This window comes from Candida theae (assembly GCF_024610275.1).
Source record: "Candida theae strain CBS 12239 chromosome Unknown scaffold4, whole genome shotgun sequence".
Taxonomy (NCBI): Eukaryota; Fungi; Ascomycota; class Pichiomycetes; order Serinales; family Debaryomycetaceae; genus Lodderomyces; species Lodderomyces theae.
Window position 1 is genome coordinate 374,454 of NW_026261436.1, and position 18,289 is coordinate 392,742.

Sequence of the window (18,289 nt, forward strand, 5' to 3'; positions counted from 1 at the left end):
ATTCTGTACTTTGATTAATTTATAAATGGTGTTTTATTGTGTATTTATGATTTGTCCCTATTTGGTAAGAGCGATATTTGTGGTTTTGTGTGACACTTTAATTTTGCAACTGACTTGAATTGCATGGCTTCGCAAAACAAGGCAAGTGCAATTTTTGCGAAAGCGAAACATACTTGAGACGAGCCGAATAGCAGGTTTGATTCATTGTAAATGGACATTTGATGTATTTTTAGTGGTGAATATTTTTTTGTTAAATTTTCAAGTGTAAAAATTTAGGTCACCCAAGCAAATTGAATGACGGAAGCGTAACTGACAATTCAGATTAAACGGAAAGTTTCATGTTTCTATCAGTCTTCTTTGGAACTGGGAGGTTGATAACTCAAATGGGATTATGTGCAATGGAATGAATTTGTTGTAAATACAAGGACAGTAAACGTATCAGTACCTGAACGTAGATAGAGCCACGGCAGATCGCATAAAGCATGAATCTACTCGCAGCAAGCATCTATCCATCACTTTACTCCTCCATCTTCAATAGGTCCGTCCACATTTGAAGCAAATATTCGTTCCTAAGTAAAGACATCAAAAGTTTTGATACCGCTACCATCTATAATCCAGTTCAAGAAATGGACGTTTTGAGATAAGAGTAAACAATTACAACACGCTGTATCAACTCAAACCAGATCTCATTATTTTTATTGCTTTTTCCTATTTACAAGTTCTTCCTGTTTCTGTAGCCTTTCGTTTGTTTCACTATCGAATCGACTATCAACTGGGCAGGGAATGACGGAGTTGGCGCCAACTAGAAGAAAACAAATGCCAAATGTAGTTGTGAAAAGCGACTGCGTTAGCCTGTTTCGCTGACTTGCCTTTATATACGTGAACATTGTGTGAGCTCGTGGGAGTTGTGTGTAGTACTTGGTATGTCGTCCTTTGCTGTACGCAGAAATAGCAACTGATTTGTCTTTTCGAGGTACTTGAAGCGCGGTGGCGATTGTGGCTGTGGAACTTTGTATTGGAATAAATATGATATCGACTAAGGAGACGTTTTCTGTTGAGTTTGGCAAAAAAAAGGCTGTACGGCTCTTTTCAATCAGATGTTATTTCATCACTTATGGTTTTTTGCAAAAAAAATATTTTTTTGGTAAATATAAAATGAAAATACATCTTACACTGTATGCAGGAAAAACTTGCATTGCAACCAATCACAATCGCTTGGTTGACAATAGTTTATAGAGGTGTAAAGTATGCTTACAACTTTCGTATCAGTCAAGCAAACACAATCTACACTTTGAAAATATGCTTCAGCTAACACTCCTACCTCGGAACTCAAGCCCAATCCCGTCTTTTTATTTGATTCATCGACTATTTACAGTAAAACTACTCATACACCTTTCTTGTACCGTCAGGTACCACCTCAAACCCACTTTTCCATTTCCTCTCTTGATTAATCTCCTCCCTAGTTTTCTTGTGATCTGTAACCTCTATCTTCACCAATTCCTTGACTTTAGCTAGCGAGTGCGCCGACGACACATCACATTTTGTATACACGGTCTGATTTCTTCTCCTCAAACCCAACGCTTCTAGAGTGCGTCTCGTTGTAGGAGGCATCCCTATAGATGATCGTACCTGTGTGACTTTGTAGTATAGCTGTCTTGCGGCTGACATTGATTACGGCCTGAGTGATGTTATCTAATCTTTGATCTTTGGATTGAAATTTTTTTTTTTTTTTTTTTTTTTTTATCCTTCTTTTTCGGTCTTTCTTCGTTGTTTCGTTGTTTGTCTTGTGTTGATAATTCGCGATCCCTTTCAGAGCGGATCGTGGACATACACCACTTGATTATGGACAGCTTGAATGATCAAGTTATCAAGAAAAGTCCACAACTACAGGATGAGATAAAGCGATTGATTATAGAGCTCAAAAATGCCATGACCTTGTCGGAAAGTGATAAACGTCTCCTTTATCAGACAACTTCAGCCAGATTGGTTACAATTATCAACGAGTTCGAGCTTCAACCTAAGCTACTTGAGAAACAGCTTGGATCTTACATAAATGACTTGTGCGCTTTGTTTCTAGAGGATGACCTTGCGGGTGACGCTATTGGCAATGTCATTTACACATTTGCAAAAGTGTGCACATTCAAGACTGTAGCGTTGTTTTTCTCAAGTGACGTTTATCTTTTTGACCGTTTAATTGAAAAGTGCAATGATTCAAATGAGGCAGTTAGATTTGTCAGCTTACTCTGGCTCTCCAATTTGGTTCTAGTTCCGTTCCCAATAGAGACCATTGGGAACGATATCCGCAAACGGTTGGTGGATGGGGCCCAAATATCATTGACCACGTTTACCAATATTTCGAGAACTCAGGTTGCGGCCCTGATATTGTACTCAAGATTGCTTTCCAGACCAGACTGCAAGCACTTGCTCGATTCTTATTTTGAAAGAGTGGTAACCACTTGGCCTAGAGCCAACTCGAGCCAAAAGTTGGGTACTTTGATGATTGTGAACAAACTTTTGAAACGTGTTGAGCTACTGCAGGAGCAAACCAAAGGAGTGTATTCTTGCATAATTGGTGATATTTTAGTGTCCCAGATTTCCAATCTGAGTTTGATTTACTCAATAAAAGTGTTATGCAAAATAGCAGTCAATTATATCAAGCATGGACTCTTTGAAAACGTGGCTGAGGTGATTAACAATTTGATAAATGACATACTACTAAGTGATGTAACATTTGAGACAAACCTTCGATATGCAATGGCAAAGGCTATGGCAGCCATCGTTGCTCAATTGTCTTTTGCTGCCACTAATTACCAAAGCCAGCTAGTCCAGTTCATTGTTGATCTTATAAATACCGATGAAACAAATGTACCCAAGATACACACAACTTTGTTGACTTTGGGGTACGTATCATTGTCCAAAAACTTGCCAATGCCATACCAAACAAGCTGCATCCAACTAGCATCAAGGTTTTTATTCTTCAGAATTCCCAAAGGTACAGTCAGCATTGGAAATCAGGTCCGAGACTCAGCTTGCTTTCTAATATGGTCGATAGTTCGCAACTTGAAGCATTCCTCGCCCTTGATTTCTACAGTACTTGTCAACCTACTTCAAATGTTGGTTTTTGATGAATTGCTATTGAAGAGATGCAGTGTTGCAGTGATTCAGGAAATTTTGGGTAGGTTAGGCAGTGAACTAGTCAATACTGCTAACCAAGGCGAGTTTATTGTCAATTTTGTTTCAAAGTTGGGCCTTATACGATTGAACCAGAACATTTGCTACGATTTCATTGAGTCATTCTACTATGACATCGATCTAAGCTTTCTTGTAGCGCCATTAGTTGATGTGATCTGCGAACAAGATGGAAATGGGGTTTATTTGAACAAGTTGCTTCAGCAGCCAGAGGCGATGGAATTAGTCCCCAAAAGTGTGATTGATTTCAATGACATTGTTTGCCGTCTCAAAGGAGCAAATAAGTGGCATGTTCTATTCCAATTGGATGCATTCGAAGAAGGGTATCAACAGTTTGATGATTTTGTTTTTGATGAATCAAAACTAGACATGATCAAAGGATACTTCTATTCACTCAGGTATAAACAGTTGACTGAATCTGATTGGCACAATGTACTAAATATTCTGCGACATGCTAATCTTTTTGAAGAGTTGAAACAGGTTATACTGAATCAAGATGGAATACCTATTCAAGAGATATTGCACTATCTACCACACGATCTCAACCTTTCACGTACCATTTTCAATTCTCGAAATATCGACGTCAGTCAGTACGAGCTGTTATTGTCCTTGATGAAGGACCCCCATGTGAATTATGCAATTCGTGCTAACCTAATTGACAATCTCGCTGCAAATGTACCACCGTGTTTCAAGGTTCAAGATATTTACAGCTTATTTGATGATTATACAACCACTGATCAAGGTGATGTCGGATCAAAGGTGAGAATAGCGACGATAAATTTGGTCGTGAAAAATAACCTTATTGATGGCACTGTCAAGCTAAAATTGATACGATTGAGTGGCGAGTTGATGGACAGGATTAGGTATTTGTCTTTCAAGGCGTTGACTGGGGAACTGTTCAGTTGGCGACGTTTTTTCCTCTACAAGCTCGAGTTGAAGGAGCATCAGTGCAAGGTTGAATTCTGGAAAGGAGTCGCTTTCACAACTGGGTCAGTTATTGGAAACACCAAAATCATTAACGAGTCTTTTCGGGAAATGTTGAGGTATGGTCCAAACGACACGGATTTTGATATATGGCTCGCTTTTCTCAAACGACCTGAAAAAGGTGACAAGCGACAAGCAAAACTTGTATCACTGGTTTTACAATTGATCCTCAAATTGCTTGATGCTAATTATCACTTTGAATGTCCAGTGAATTACCACAGTCTTTTTGTTAAATGCTACAACTTGCATATCAATACCAAAAATTCAACCAGAGTTTCAGCCATTTTGCAAATTTTTCTCCATATATCTCAACGATGTCCACAATTACGATCGAGAATTTATGGCCGATTTTTATGGATTTTGACAAATCATCCGTCGCAAGAACTTAAAGCGTTTGTTGGAGAGCATATACTTTTTGAACTAGTTGATGGTAAAGATTTGCTTTCCCGTTATGAGTTACTTGACTGGTTTGATATTACTCAGTCAGATTTATTGTTTATAAAGAGTGTACTAGAATAGACTTGCATGTTTGGGTAGCGTCGCGCATCTCCGTGTATTTTTTTTTTTGCAAGGGATGTTTCTCTGATTGAAGATCATCTCATCTCTCATCTATCTCTCTCTCTCTCTCTCTCACCTCACAGCACATTTGTATTATCAATAATAAATGCCTAGAAAGAAATCAGCAGCCAAAAAGGCTAAGGAGGAAGCTTTAAAACAATCTGAAGTTGGTTCCACAGCAGCTGACAATAAAATTGCCGTTCCAAAGACAACAGCGAATGATGCTGTTTCTGAATTCGCATCGGAATCAGAATCATCCGATGATGAGGAAGAGGAGGAGGACGAGTATGGAGACTTGATCACCGATGAAGTTGAGCAGGGAATTAACCAAGTTTTGTCCAAAATACGATCAGATCCAAAGTCACTTCTTGACCCCAATGTGAAATTTTTCAAGGACCCCGAATCAGATGATATACTTGTCAAAAAGCAAGGCGAGAAGCCAATGTTTTTGAAAGATTACCATCGCCAGAACTTAATCGATGGATCGTACAAAGAGTTTGATGAGAATGAGACAGTAGACGGTGCAAAGTCGTTTGCCTCTGAACAAAAAGAAGAGAGGGATAAATTGTTGAATGATATTAATCAAGCTTTCGATTACGAGGAAGGTGACGATGAAGATGAAGGCGATGGCTTTTTGAAGAAAAAGGAGAAGAAAGAAGAGGCTAAAGAAACACCTCAAAGTATGCCCGATCCTGAAAAGGACCAAAATGCTTTCCTTTCAGCCTTCTTGGATCAAAAGGCGTGGGTACCCAAAGAAGGAGATAAGGTGATTGACCTTGATCAAATTGATAGGAATGACGAAGAGGATTTCGATAACGCGGTCGAAGATTTCGAGCAAGCCTATAATTTCAGATACGAGGATGCTAATTCAACTGAGATTATTTCGTATGCAAGAAACCAAGCTACATTGCGAAGATCAAAGACGAATTCTCGTAAAAGGGCTAGAGAAAAGGCCCACGAGGAAAAGAAGAAAGCTGAAGAACATAAGGCTGAGTTGTTGAGGAAAAAGAAGACGACGAAATTGAACAAGGTTGTGGATCGATTAGCAAAGATCAAAGAGGCAGTTGGAAGCGAAGTTAGCGACGAAGTCATTCAGAAAGTTTTTGGAGACTCACTACTAAATGAAGACTTTGATGATGCTGATTGGGATAACAAAATGGCAGAGATATTCAATGAACTGTATTATGGAGCCGAAGTTGAAAAACCAACATGGGACGACGATATAATGGATGGATTCGGAGCGGACTCAGACAAAGAAGGTGACGTGGAGGCAAACATGGACGCTGATGAGGAGCCACCAAAGAAGAAGGCAAAGAAAGAGAAATTGAAAGAAAAGAGCACTTTGAAGAAGGAAAAGGAGTCTTTGCGAACTAAAGCGCAGGAGATTATTGAAGCAAATACGCTCAAGTTGCAGGAAGAAGTCGAAGAAGAGGAGGAGAGGGGTCGCAAGAAAGATGCAGGAGAATTGAAGTTCAAATATCGTGAAGTCTCACCTGAGTCATTTGGTTTGTCCACAAGAGAAATTCTACTCGCTGATGACAAGCAGTTAAACAGTTTTATTGGAATCAAGAAGTTTGCTCCTTATAGACCAAAGGAGCTACGTCTTAAAGATAAACGGAAGTACACCAAGAAGAAGCACTTACAAGAGTGGAGAAAGGAAACTTTCAAAAACTTGCGTACTCCAAAAGATGCAAAAGATGATGAAGTGTGGATTCCAGCCGAGGATGCGGCGGACCGTAAATCCAAGAAACGTAGCCACAAAAAGTAAATAGAGTGAATGCAGACAAGAAGATGTTATCTTTGGTAGTAGGAGGTACAAGCCGAGCTTAAATTAGTCCCTCTCTTTGTCTAATCAACTGTCCTTACCTACCTCCTTCTGCACATTGTGTTAAAGGACAAATCCTCAACAAAAATGAAGTTACCCAAAGTGGAAAAAGAGAGACGGAAAAAATAAAAAAGGGAAAAAAAAAAAAGAAACGTTCATATTTACCTATCACTAACTACCACCACCACATTTCACTCGTTCCCACTACAAGTCTCCAATGTCAACTTCACTTTACCAGACGGTTAAATTCTATTTGAAATCAGTTGTTTTTGGTGCTCTTGTTATAGGGTGTGCATTATACGGAGTCGTTGCGTCGATAGCGTTGAGACTAGTTGGAAAGGTTGATTATGCACAGTACACAGTCGCAAGAGCTTTCCTTCATTCGGCGAGATTGTTTCTTGGAATTAACATAAAGGTCAAGAATGCGCATTATTTGAAAGACTTGCCTGCAGTGGTAGTCTCAAATCACCAATCGGCATTAGATATCCAGGTTTTGGGAAAGATTTTCCAACCTGGGTATACCGTGACCAGTAAAAAGTCGTTGGCATACGTTCCGTTCTTGGGATGGTTTATGGCTCTCAGTGGTACGTTTTTCCTCGACAGGGCAAAGTCTAGTAAGGCCAAGAAAGTTTTGGAGGGTGCTTTGCAAATATTGAAGCTACAAAAGCGGGCATTATTCATGTTTCCAGAGGGTACTAGGTCAGGTCTAGAGACGTTGAATATGTTACCTTTCAAGAAGGGGGCTTTCCATTTAGCTAAACAAGCAGGTATTCCAATCATACCAGTTGTGGTGTCAAACACCTCCACAATCTTTAACTCCAAGAGAAAAATCTTCAACACCGGAGAGATTCATCTTGAAGTCTTGCCTCCTGTACCTACCAAGGATTTGGAGACAAGCGAAGATGTCACCAAGTGTTGCGAAAAGGTGAGAAGCGACATGATCAAGACTTTGCAAAGAGTTGGGTACTCCTACGCGCCAGGAGTCAAACCTAATGAAGATTTCCAACCTCCACAAGAAGATGTTGAGACCGACACGGAGGTTGAGGTTATAAGTGAAGATACACCATTAATTTCGAGTGATTAGAGATGGCTTCAGCAGTTAGACTTTGTAATCTATAAAATCATTATTCTATAATCACCGCTTTCTTTTTCTTCTTCTTCGTCTTCATTGGCTTAACTGTGATGATAGATGAGTCTGTGGAAAGAGAGGGCCCCGTGGTAGGTCTACTCTCCTCTGGCTCTACGTCATGACCATTTATTCCCTCAGTCGCGTCAATTGTTCTCGAACCTTCATCCTTCTTTCCACTAACTTTGCCTTTCTTTTTCTTTCTTGGCTTCTCGATTACAGTTTGAGACAACTTTGCTCGTATAGCATCAATATCAATATCATATTCATCGTTCCTCAATTCCACCGGTTCGTCTGCAAGAAGATCGAAGTTGTCTAAATTTGATGAATCAATCTTTAGTATGTTCTTTTTTGTTTTTGGCTTTTGCTTTTGAGGAGATTGTTCTTCTGTGACTCCAGCCGTACCCTCTACCGACTCCTCGTCAAGGATGAGTACCTTTTCCTTTTTAAGTTTTGTTGATTTTTTCTTTTTAGATTTAACTGGCTCTTCTCTTCTTGAAGACAAGCTGCTTGCTCTAGAGGGATCTGAAGGACCTTCATTCTTTTTATCTGGTGATTTGCTTTTTGATTTCGTTTTCCTCTCTGTCTCTAAGTAATAAGGGTCATCCTTCAATCGAAGAGCGCGTTCCTCCCTGTTGATTTGCTTTTCAACGTCTGTTTCAGTACTGGACAAACTTATTAAATTCTCATTAAATTCCTCTGACTCTGAAAGGTAGAGCTCATATGAGTCACTGATCTCTAAATCAGCAATTTGCTTCGGCATCTCATTGATTGTCAGACTCAAATCTAAATCCGCGGGCAAAGGAATGTTCACTTGAGCATTCTTCGCTACGGGCTTCAACATATAGGCTTTGAAAAATGATGGCAAGATGTTGCTCAACAACCCCGGCAACCTTTTCGAAGTTCCACTAAGGCCGGAGTTCAGTTCGGCAAAAGGATTTGGTTCGAATTCTGAGGGTGGCTCTGGCTTAGGTTTCTCATCCTCCGAAAAAACCAAGTTTTCATACTCGTCACTACTGGAGCTATCATTTGAACTGAATTCATCGTCATCCTCGGAATCTGAGCTATCTTCATCAGGCGCGATAACACCGGCTTTGAAGATATCTCTGTAATGTTCAAGATCGCTTGCCTCGAGTTTCTTCACTTGTGTTAAATCATCCCCAATCATGGCTTCTTGACAGAGTCTCAAAAATTCCAACCACGACAAAGCACGTTCTTGCACTTCATAATTGTAATGTCTTTCCCAGTTGCTCAAAAACCCAATTAAACGATAAAGGTGATAGCTCAATTCGGTATACTTTGTTTGGGAGAGCTCGCCCTCATTTGAGTACACTTGCATGTAATCAAAGACTATAGCATTGTAAAGTTTCACCATTGCTTGGATCAAAACAGACAAAACTTGAGGCTCTTGCAAGGTTAGCAACATAGTCGAGATTTTAAAGTGGCCTGAAGTAGCACCCAGCCCCAAATGCTCATCTATTTTATAGTTCACCAATGTACTGAAAATAAACAATTTTTTGTCAAGGCTGACCACTAAATGCTCATTCTCAACGCCGACTTCATCAACATTGTCATCCACGCCAATTTGAAACTCATCAATATACTCGCCCAATACCCAATAAATATCTTTCAAAATGAGTGGGCAAGACTTGATCACATTTTCGTCCAACACAACGTCAACCACAATCTTTTCCAACAAAACAGGCCGAATAGACGGAACCTTGGTTGCAAGGACTCTGATTTCATTCCCAAGTTGAGTAGCTATCTCTTTCGAAGTTGATGGAGATATGAAATTCGAAGATCCAGATGCAACAGGTAATAAAGTGAGGTTCAAGATATCTTTGATAACAGCAACGTACCACCTGAAGTTGGGAATGTTGCTGTAATTGTCTTTGGAAGCAATTTGCAATATGCTGGAAGTCACCTCCAACTTAAGTGAGTCATCAACGCTAGTGCTATCTGGAATCAATTGCTCTAACATGACTTTAATAACTTCAACAATATTGTCTTCATTAACCAAATAGCTTGACACTTCGAGCGCCTTCCTTTTAATGATCAAATCGGGATCTGTCAAGCAGTCCAAGATCACATCAGACACTCCTTCGACACTATGCATAAATACAGGAAAGATTTTCAAAATGTTGATCAAGGCAATCAACCCAACAAATTTCAAATTGGAGTCCTTGGTCTTGAAGAAATTCATCAACTGCTGAATGCATACTTTCGCAGTTTGCTTGTCTTTGGATGACTCAGCCGACAACATTTGTCCATTAACCGCGCAATTTATACATTCGTATATCAAAGACGAGGCTTGTGTCCTAAGCATGAGATCCATTATCTCCGGCAAAATCTTCCTCTTCATTCTGGGTTCCACTCTCGACAAACTTTGAAACAACTTCAATATCCGAATTATCAACCAATTGTTTTTTGTTTCCTCTAGTATAGAGAACAACTTCGGTAGGTAGTTGAGAAACAACTTGGGGTTCTTTTTTGACAACTCGCAAATTACATTAACTGTAGCACTAACAACGGACACATCCGTGTCATCCAATTTTTCAATAACTCGATGAAAGTTCATCCTTAAACTGTCCGGATACTGTAAAAAGATTTTGTGCATTGCCAAAATGGCCTTTTTTCTGATGTATGGTTTCGAGTGATTCAATTTCATCAACACATCGTCATTGATGTCCTTGGACAAACTGGGCGTCACAATAGTAGCGATCCCGCTCAAAGCCAATCCCACTTCAACGGGCAGTGACGAGTTGAGATCTTTTTTGAACTGGTTTGTTGCAAGGATTAACAAATCTTGCTCATTTTTGAAACTCTGAATGGCGGCCAAGTACCCTATTCGCTTCTGTTGGAACTTATTAGACGACATCACCTCTAGAATTTGAAAGTTACACCATGACATATCGAAACCGTACATTTCCAAGTATGCTAGTTTCAAAACCGCCATTGCTTTGGTCTCGAGATCGGTACTGTATAGTTCCGTTTTGCACTCTTGAATGGCAGCATCTAAAAACTTTGCCAAGCTCTCGGGCGAATCCTTTGAATGTGCTCTGATCCCTTTGATTAAGTCATTGAGAGATTTCTCAAACAGTATCCCAAATGGCTTTAGCCTTGCCAATACCTCGGAGTTTTGTAATTGGAAGGAAGACATGCAGGGTTGGTCGATTAAAATGTGCTTGATTTGGAGAGAGTTTTTTTGGGAACAAATGTATGTGTGCGTGTGTGCGTGTGTGCGTGTGTGTGTGTGTGTGTTTTTTTTTGTTTTTTTTTTGGCACTGTTTGTATTATCCAATTTAAAAGTAAGACTATCAGAGATTGAGAGGTGGAGAGTACACAGAGTCGCCGATATGAACTCGCTACAGCCCAACCTTGATAACAATTCCATTCCAAGTAACGATGAGCTGACATCTGGTGATGAATACCTCCTGAGCGATGAGGAGAACTCAACTATAGACGAATCTAATAACCAACTAGATTTAAACGACCTAAGTAACTTGGGCAATCATGCAAAGTATCTTTCCAACTCAATCCTACGATCTTTGGACTCTGGCGATATCGATAAGTCCTTAGCTCTTGAAGCGCAAATTAGTGGCAACTTGAATAATGAGAACCAACGATTGGTGGAAAAGACGCGCCTTTTGCTGAATAAGCTCAACACTATTCAGGAACTATGTGATGCTTATTTTGGAATCAAGGAAAGCACCAAATCAAGCAAAGTAGAAAGACTCCACAATGAGATCAGTACTATTGAAAAGAAATTGGAGAGGTTAAAGCATGGTCGTCAATCTGCATTCCCCACATCTTTGATCAAGGGTCAACTGATTGGTATCATTGAAAAATACCCGGTGGAGTACTATCAAGCGCGGGACAAAGTACTCGAAAGGATTCGAACCAATTCAGATTAATGAATGAAGCTCCCTGTACTTTTATTTTATTTATCTATAAGTATAGATCAACCCTAAGCCATCTAGCCAACTTCCCAAGTAGAAATACATGCCCACTATTTGAGCATCCTTAGACGGTTTAACCAATGAGGATAAATGGCCCCCATTTGCGTTTCCAAGCATGGGTGAACTTCTATTCCGATTCGTCACCACTTGTATTCCATCGACCCAAGCTCCATTTCTAATATTGAACCTTACAATTTCTTCGCCTGGTTGTAATTCAAAATCTGAATAGGACCCAGTCTCCTTTCCAACTAGAGTTGAGCCTTCAGCAACTGCCTCACTGGCCTGGCCTAGATTACCGCGATGTTCGTTGTGACGTTGAAACACCTTTTTGAGGTAGTTTCTTGGTGGAACCGCAGGTCGACCTCCGTTTGTTGTGCGTGCTGCTGCTGCTGCTGCTGTTGCTCCTCCTCCTCCTCCTCCTCCTCCTCTGTAGTAAAATCTGACGCCATCTAATGCACCACCCGAATATACTCGAACCTTGTATACCAAGGTCAAATCGAACGTGGCAATCCTCATTTCTCCCTTGGCGGACCCCAAAAGCTCGCTCTTGTAACCAATCAACTCACCTCGTCCGAGTGCAAAATCACTCTTGACAATATCTTGCTCCAGGGGAGAGCAATGCTTTTTAAAGTCGTCAATGAAAAGATCTCCAGCAACAGACATTACTCGCACCTTGTAATTCTCTCCTGCATCTCGCTTGGAAGATCTCAATTTAGTAAGATACTCTTGGTAGTTGAGGAGGCATTGGTGTATCAACCCCGGTCCTCCGTATGTATAGGGCAAGTAAGGTTCATGATAGCGAGTTAAATCCCCATCCACAATTTCCACCATGAAAATACCAGCGTCTGACAAAATGATGGCACCATTCCCTGGCAGTGGATACAGCAGTGGAACTGCCAGATCTGGGTACAGTGAGTCGGGTTTCCTTGTGGTGCTTTGAACTTTTGGGAAGTTATCAATCGGCAACGAAAACAGGTCATGATAAAGAAATCTAATCAAATCTAATCTATTCCAATGGCAGACCTTGGGCCACTGTCCATTTGCTCCAATGACCACTCCTGGAGAGCGCGTTCTCAAACACTCAAGCTCACGAGTCATAAAAGACCTGTTCCACCATACGTAGTCCCTTAGCATCACACCATCGACTTGATGCGGACAGCCCAATAAATGACCAATTTCATGCATAAAGGCCCCGAGACAGACATTCAAGCACTCCCAGCTGGTGCCACATTCATTAGCGTCGTTGGCCACCTCCTTCGTGCTTAATTTCGTGCTGTCTAAAAATGAGGGAGTAACCATTGGAAAGCTTCGAGGATATGCATGTAATCCATGAGACCCAAAAATTGCCAATTTTACCTCACCAGTCCCGCCACCAAGAGCAGCATGCGTTAAAATCAAATTGTTCCGCTTATCATAAGTTGAGTCGATGTACATGACAGCACATTGAATAGCTGTGCCACTGTTTTTATCGTATATATCCGACCCTTTGATCAAGTCAATTGCATGGTTAAATAGACCACCAGAGTCTTTGGCATGTGGGTTCTGCTGAGCTAAATCTGGGCTTCTTAGCTCGGCAACAGTCTTGGGACTCGTCAACACGTGAATTTTGACCTCTTGGTGAGGCGTGGGTGACCGAACCTTGTGCCCGAATAAGTATTGGTCCAGAACAGTCTCTTCAACAAATTGAAAAGATCTGTTACTGAAACCTACACTCCTCATTTCGTCCTGCGTGTAAGCTTGCATTAGTCGACCAGCAACTTTCAACTTTTTGATTGCAGTCTCCAAATTTGGATACTCTCCACGAGATAATCGATAGCTTGGCACGTCATACGCACATGGCGAATCTCTAGCTCGAATTAGACACATGTAAACTGGCTTATTTTGAGGTAAAGGGTTGTAAATGAGAACTAAGTTGACCGAATCAATAACATGTGGCTGGGCATTGCTATAGCTAGGAAACCCATCTTCCGAAATAATGCCATTATCCATCAATTCAATGCGGAAATGATTAGGCTCTCCGGGCGAAACATGAACCAAGGCTTTGAACTGGCTATTGTTGACTTCAAAGTGCTGAGGGGGGAAAACTTTGGAATCATTGTTTGTGAAGCAAATTACCCCACGCTGAGTTCTCAAAGTAGTCGTTCCAGACACTATCACTGTGGGGGACGAGACAATTTCGTTGTCTTTATAGTTTAAGTGAATTGCCATTGGCAGCTGACGGTGGGTGAATACGTATGAGAAAACAGAAGGAGAGGCGGAGTTATGTGCCAAAGGACAGTTCGGTCTATTTTTTTCTGTTGTCTTTGTGAAAAGGCTCGTAATAAATGTAGAGGTGCCAGCGTCTGTCTTAAAATAGAAAAAAAAGAAGACAGTATATCGCGCAGTTTGAGCAGGGACAGTCGTCCTCACCAACTGAAAGCCCCTGTAACTCCACCCTCAATCACTTTTAAACAGCAGTTTTGGAGGTATCGGAATTTGACTTGCGTTTCATACGCAAATTGCGCTTTTTCGTGTGGTAGCGTAAGAAAAATGTGCAGGACTATCAACTGCCAATTTATCTTTTGATCATCGAATGCTCCCATAGTTACAGCCTCAAATTCTACCAGGACGAACGCCAGTCCCCAGCTTGTATATATTGTATTCATGCCTGAGAAACGAAAATCTGAAGCGTTCCGGGCAGCATCAAATCATTGGGCCAAGCGGTTCAAGAGCCAAGCCAAGCAAGGTCCAGATGGCACTCAAGATGGTAAGAATTCACAAGATTCCACACCCGTCTCAACACTGTCAACCAAGATTCCTTCCCCGATAAAGCTTTTGTACAACCCTAGTTATTCTGAAGATGAGCTCCTGGCCGTTAATGCCGACACGGTCCGGATTCGCGACCTCATTGGAGCTGCAGATTTGAAAGAGACTTATCAGTTCAATTTCAACGTTGACCTTACATTCTTTTTATCATTCTTGCACCCAGATTTCAAAAAAGAGAAAAGAAAGATTTTGTTCATTACTGGCAGCAAATTATTAGATCGTGATTACGAAGAAACATATGCAATTGAAAAGGACTATAATATACTGGAGGTGCAAGCAAAACTTCCAAGCAGATTTGGAACCCATCATACTAAGATGATGATTAATTTTTCCAAGGACCAATCGGCTGAGATTATAATCATGTCTTGCAATTTGACCAAACTCGATTTCGGAGGGTTGACTCAAATGATCTGGCGGTCGGGAAAATTGTTCTATGGAGATACAACTAGTTCCAAGGGCTCACAGTTTAAAAGTGATCTACTAGCGTACTTGCACTCATACTCAAAGCCTCAAATTGACATCCTAGCTATGACATTGCAGTCATACAGCTTTCAAGGAATTGACGTCGATTTAATAGCCTCTTCTCCGGGGAGTTACAATACAAATGACGAAGAGAAACACTTTGGTTATGGAAGTCTATTGGATGCATGCAAACGCAATAACCTCTTGGTCGATAATCGAGACAAATCCTGCCACTACAATATTTTGGCCCAAACATCTGCAATTTCTTATCCATTTGCGACTGAAAAATGGTCCACGGCGGGAGTTTTCACTCACTTGCTTTGTCCAATGCTATTTTCAAAAAATAGCGAGTTTCACCTCCTAGCTCCAGGAAAGCAAAGTTTGCGTCAACACCAAGCGGAACATAACTATACACCTTCGATCGTTTTTCCAACTGTGGGTGAAGTTGCTTCAAGCAATATGGGTTTTGCGTCTGGGCAAGCAATCCATTTCGATTACTCTCGGTCTTTTGTTCACAGAAACTACTACGAGCAAGCAATCAAGCCGTATTTAAAGAAATGGAACTCGACTCCAACAAACTCGCTGACGGGTAGGGAGCACGTCATGCCACACGTGAAACTATACATGTGTGATAATGGTGATAACTGGGAATCAATAAGGTGGTGCTACATGGGAAGTCACAACTTATCCAAGCAAGCTTGGGGAAGCAGAAAAGGCAACAAGTTTGTAAATGATGACCCTAGCCGGTATGAAGTGAATAGTTACGAGTTGGGTGTCCTTTTGACTCCGAAACCGGGAACTCAAATGAAACCAAGCTATCTTTCAGATTCGGGTTCTGAATACGGAGTGACGTACCTTCGAATGCCTTTTGCTCTTCCTCCTGCTGCTTACTCAAAAGACGACATTCCTTGGAGCGGTCACGTATCTTATGGAGAGTTAATGGATAGTAAGGGCTACACGTACAACTTACTGCATTGAGTATTCAGTTTTAAAATCTACCCTAAAATATGGATTCCGGTTTCTCAACTTGTGTAGGCCCAAGTTCTTCCTCCTCATTGATCAACCTTCTTTTCAAAGGTGGTTCATTGAATTCTTCTTCTGAATCGCTGTATTCAGTGTCATCGTTGCGTATAGCAGATTCCAACGAGCCCTGATTGTATGTGACCACATCATCATTCATTTCTGATGGAATGTGACTTGCGGTTTGATGTTGAGTCATGTTGTTTGTCTGCACTTTATCTCTTCGATTTTGCGGTAGTTTGCCAAAGGCAAAACGAAGCGATGGCTCGGGAGAGGAGTTTTGTCGATAGTCGTCTTCGTCGGCATTGATTTCACCAGCTTCTTCTGTTGGTGAACGGGCAACGGGCTTTTCCAATTCAAGCTTTCGTGTCAATTTCTGAGCATCAATTTCAATTACATTGTCGATTTGGTTATTGTCACCGGCAGTAATTTGAATGAATTGAACATCCACGTGTTGATTATTTTGTAAATCAAACAAAATGGGGTCGCCGGGGTTTCTGAAATAAATGTGGAAATAATCACTATGGTTTCCAAGATTTGCGTATTCCTCTTCGTCAAACTGCGGCGTGGAAGAGGAGTTGGCAAAAACGCCAGCCAAGTTGAGGAAATTCTTGAAATCCTTCATTCCAAAATTGAGCAACATACGCATGGGAGGATCTTCTGGGTTTACAAGATTACTATCCGCTAGTTCGTCTAGGCCCATTGTCACCGTAACAGCCATTGGTTGCTTGATATAGTCTCGATCCTTGATCACCTCTTTGGTGTATCCACCAAACAGTACTTTTTCGTACTTGATATCAATTTTGAAATCCTCTGCCCCAGTAGGAACCATTTCGAGAAACTCTTTTGGAATTACCATGTCAATCATTATATGGTGCGTTCTCTGTGTGCCCTGGTTCTTGTTATTCTCGTACTCAGAAAATGAATTCTTGTATTCTTTTGCGATTGCGATGCCTTTCTTTGTTATGGGTAGATATCCAGCTTGAAATTTTTTCAAAATTAACTTCTTGTTTAGTATATCAATAAGTAGTTTGTACTTTAAACTGGTTGCTGAGTAGTCACTCCAATGAATCCTTAATTTTGCATACTTCATGTTGCTGGAATCAAAATTTCTGAATAAAGCCGTAAGGTGTTTTGAGTTGATCATAAAGGAGTAAGATGGAGGTAAATCTGCAGCGCTGTCTCCTTTCGAAAACCCTTCTAATGCTACTTTGCTGAAATCGACCTCATACTGGCTGAAGAATGATCTCTTGAATATAATCTCTCCATGGGATGTACGACTAGCATTCACCGATGATAATGATAACTCATCTTCCTTTATTGTAAAATGAATCGATTCTGAAATAGCTGATAAGGCTGATATAGATCTACACCATATCTGCTTGTGTTTGAACGTATCTATTTGCGCCTCGAATGACATTACTCTTTGACGACTAAGATTATTTCGTTTTCGCGTTATCTTTTGTTTTCACAATTTTTAATTTCCAACACATTAATAGAATCGACACTAGCTATACCCTCCAACAAAGATGAAGATTTTGCTTGTGAATCCAAACAGCTCGGCAAACGTATCTCATAATATGAGAGCTGTTTTGTCTCCACCAGATGGGGTTGAGTTGGAAACCTATACTGCTCCAGAGTCGGCTCCTCGCGAGATCACTGGTGTTGAAACGTCGAAAACTTCCGAGTCAATTGTGTTGGATGATATCAAAAAGCGCAATATTGCTGACAACTACGATGGGTTCGTAGTTTGCTGCTATTCAGACCACCCATTGATACGCAGTTTAGCGGCTTTGAGTGGCAAACCAGTCATCGGAATCATGCAAGCGACACTCTTGTATGCCCTTCTGAATGCAAATCTACAAAAACTGTTTATTCTTACGAGCACCAGTGGATGGGAACCAATACTAGATAAGGGAATAGTGGACTTCATGGGTGTAGATAAGTTTCCAGCTAAGAAATTTCAACGAACCATCGGCTTGGACATTGCTGTAACTAACCTAGCAAACGAAGAGGAGTACGGCAAGATAAGAATTAAGGTTGCCGACATATTAAACGAAAAGTATAAAGACGATGAAATCAACTGCGTTTTGTTGGGATGTGCCGGTATGGCTGGTTTAAGTGCAAAATTGGCTGCAGACTTTCCTGGTGTTTTGTTTGTCGACAGTGTTGAGATTGCCTTAGAGTTTATAGTTGGACTTGTACGATTCTCAAAGCTCAAGTAGAATCTGCATATGGTAATACTTGGATCTACAGTAAAGCGGCAGTTGACTATTCATCTCTTCAATTCCTCTTGCCATTTTTCTGCAAACCTTTAACAGCAAACCAAAAGATTTCCACCCCCCATACAATTCTATTCGT

General features: G+C 40.8%; 9 protein-coding genes across 9 annotated transcripts; 6 read left to right on the top strand and 3 right to left on the bottom strand. All coding sequences in view use genetic code 12, as the record gives it.

The window, feature by feature from the left end:
- Positions 1-1,842: 1,842 nt before the first annotated feature.
- Positions 1,843-4,692, top strand: KGF57_002702 (uncharacterized protein; the record flags this gene model as incomplete). Its single annotated transcript, XM_051752044.1, has 1 exon — positions 1,843-4,692. The coding sequence occupies one exon, from the start codon at positions 1,843-1,845 to the stop codon at positions 4,690-4,692; it is 2,850 nt and encodes a 949-aa protein (XP_051608937.1).
- Positions 4,693-4,837: 145 nt separating this feature from the next.
- On the top strand, positions 4,838-6,499 carry KGF57_002703 (uncharacterized protein; the record flags this gene model as incomplete). The annotated part of the gene is made up of 1 exon (XM_051752045.1): positions 4,838-6,499. The coding sequence occupies one exon, from the start codon at positions 4,838-4,840 to the stop codon at positions 6,497-6,499; it is 1,662 nt and encodes a 553-aa protein (XP_051608938.1).
- Positions 6,500-6,773: 274 nt separating this feature from the next.
- On the top strand, positions 6,774-7,640 carry SLC1 (1-acylglycerol-3-phosphate O-acyltransferase; the record flags this gene model as incomplete). The annotated part of the gene is made up of 1 exon (XM_051752046.1): positions 6,774-7,640. The coding sequence occupies one exon, from the start codon at positions 6,774-6,776 to the stop codon at positions 7,638-7,640; it is 867 nt and encodes a 288-aa protein (XP_051608939.1).
- A 40-nt stretch (positions 7,641-7,680) lies between these two features.
- On the bottom strand, positions 7,681-10,842 carry APL5 (Apl5p; the record flags this gene model as incomplete). The annotated part of the gene is made up of 1 exon (XM_051752047.1): positions 7,681-10,842. The coding sequence occupies one exon, from the start codon at positions 10,840-10,842 to the stop codon at positions 7,681-7,683; it is 3,162 nt and encodes a 1,053-aa protein (XP_051608940.1).
- A 196-nt stretch (positions 10,843-11,038) lies between these two features.
- KGF57_002706 (uncharacterized protein) lies at positions 11,039-11,596 on the top strand (the record flags this gene model as incomplete). Its single annotated transcript, XM_051752048.1, has 1 exon — positions 11,039-11,596. One exon carries the CDS (start codon positions 11,039-11,041, stop codon positions 11,594-11,596), a length of 558 nt encoding a protein of 185 aa, XP_051608941.1.
- A 30-nt stretch (positions 11,597-11,626) lies between these two features.
- Positions 11,627-13,849, bottom strand: KGF57_002707 (putative metalloendopeptidase; the record flags this gene model as incomplete). The annotated part of the gene is made up of 1 exon (XM_051752049.1): positions 11,627-13,849. The coding sequence occupies one exon, from the start codon at positions 13,847-13,849 to the stop codon at positions 11,627-11,629; it is 2,223 nt and encodes a 740-aa protein (XP_051608942.1).
- Positions 13,850-14,284: 435 nt separating this feature from the next.
- On the top strand, positions 14,285-15,886 carry KGF57_002708 (uncharacterized protein; the record flags this gene model as incomplete). The annotated part of the gene is made up of 1 exon (XM_051752051.1): positions 14,285-15,886. The coding sequence occupies one exon, from the start codon at positions 14,285-14,287 to the stop codon at positions 15,884-15,886; it is 1,602 nt and encodes a 533-aa protein (XP_051608943.1).
- Positions 15,887-15,908: 22 nt separating this feature from the next.
- On the bottom strand, positions 15,909-17,348 carry DDC1 (Ddc1p; the record flags this gene model as incomplete). The annotated part of the gene is made up of 1 exon (XM_051752052.1): positions 15,909-17,348. The coding sequence occupies one exon, from the start codon at positions 17,346-17,348 to the stop codon at positions 15,909-15,911; it is 1,440 nt and encodes a 479-aa protein (XP_051608944.1).
- A 109-nt stretch (positions 17,349-17,457) lies between these two features.
- DCG1 (Dcg1p) lies at positions 17,458-18,153 on the top strand (the record flags this gene model as incomplete). The annotated part of the gene is made up of 1 exon (XM_051752053.1): positions 17,458-18,153. The coding sequence occupies one exon, from the start codon at positions 17,458-17,460 to the stop codon at positions 18,151-18,153; it is 696 nt and encodes a 231-aa protein (XP_051608945.1).
- Positions 18,154-18,289: the final 136 nt, after the last annotated feature.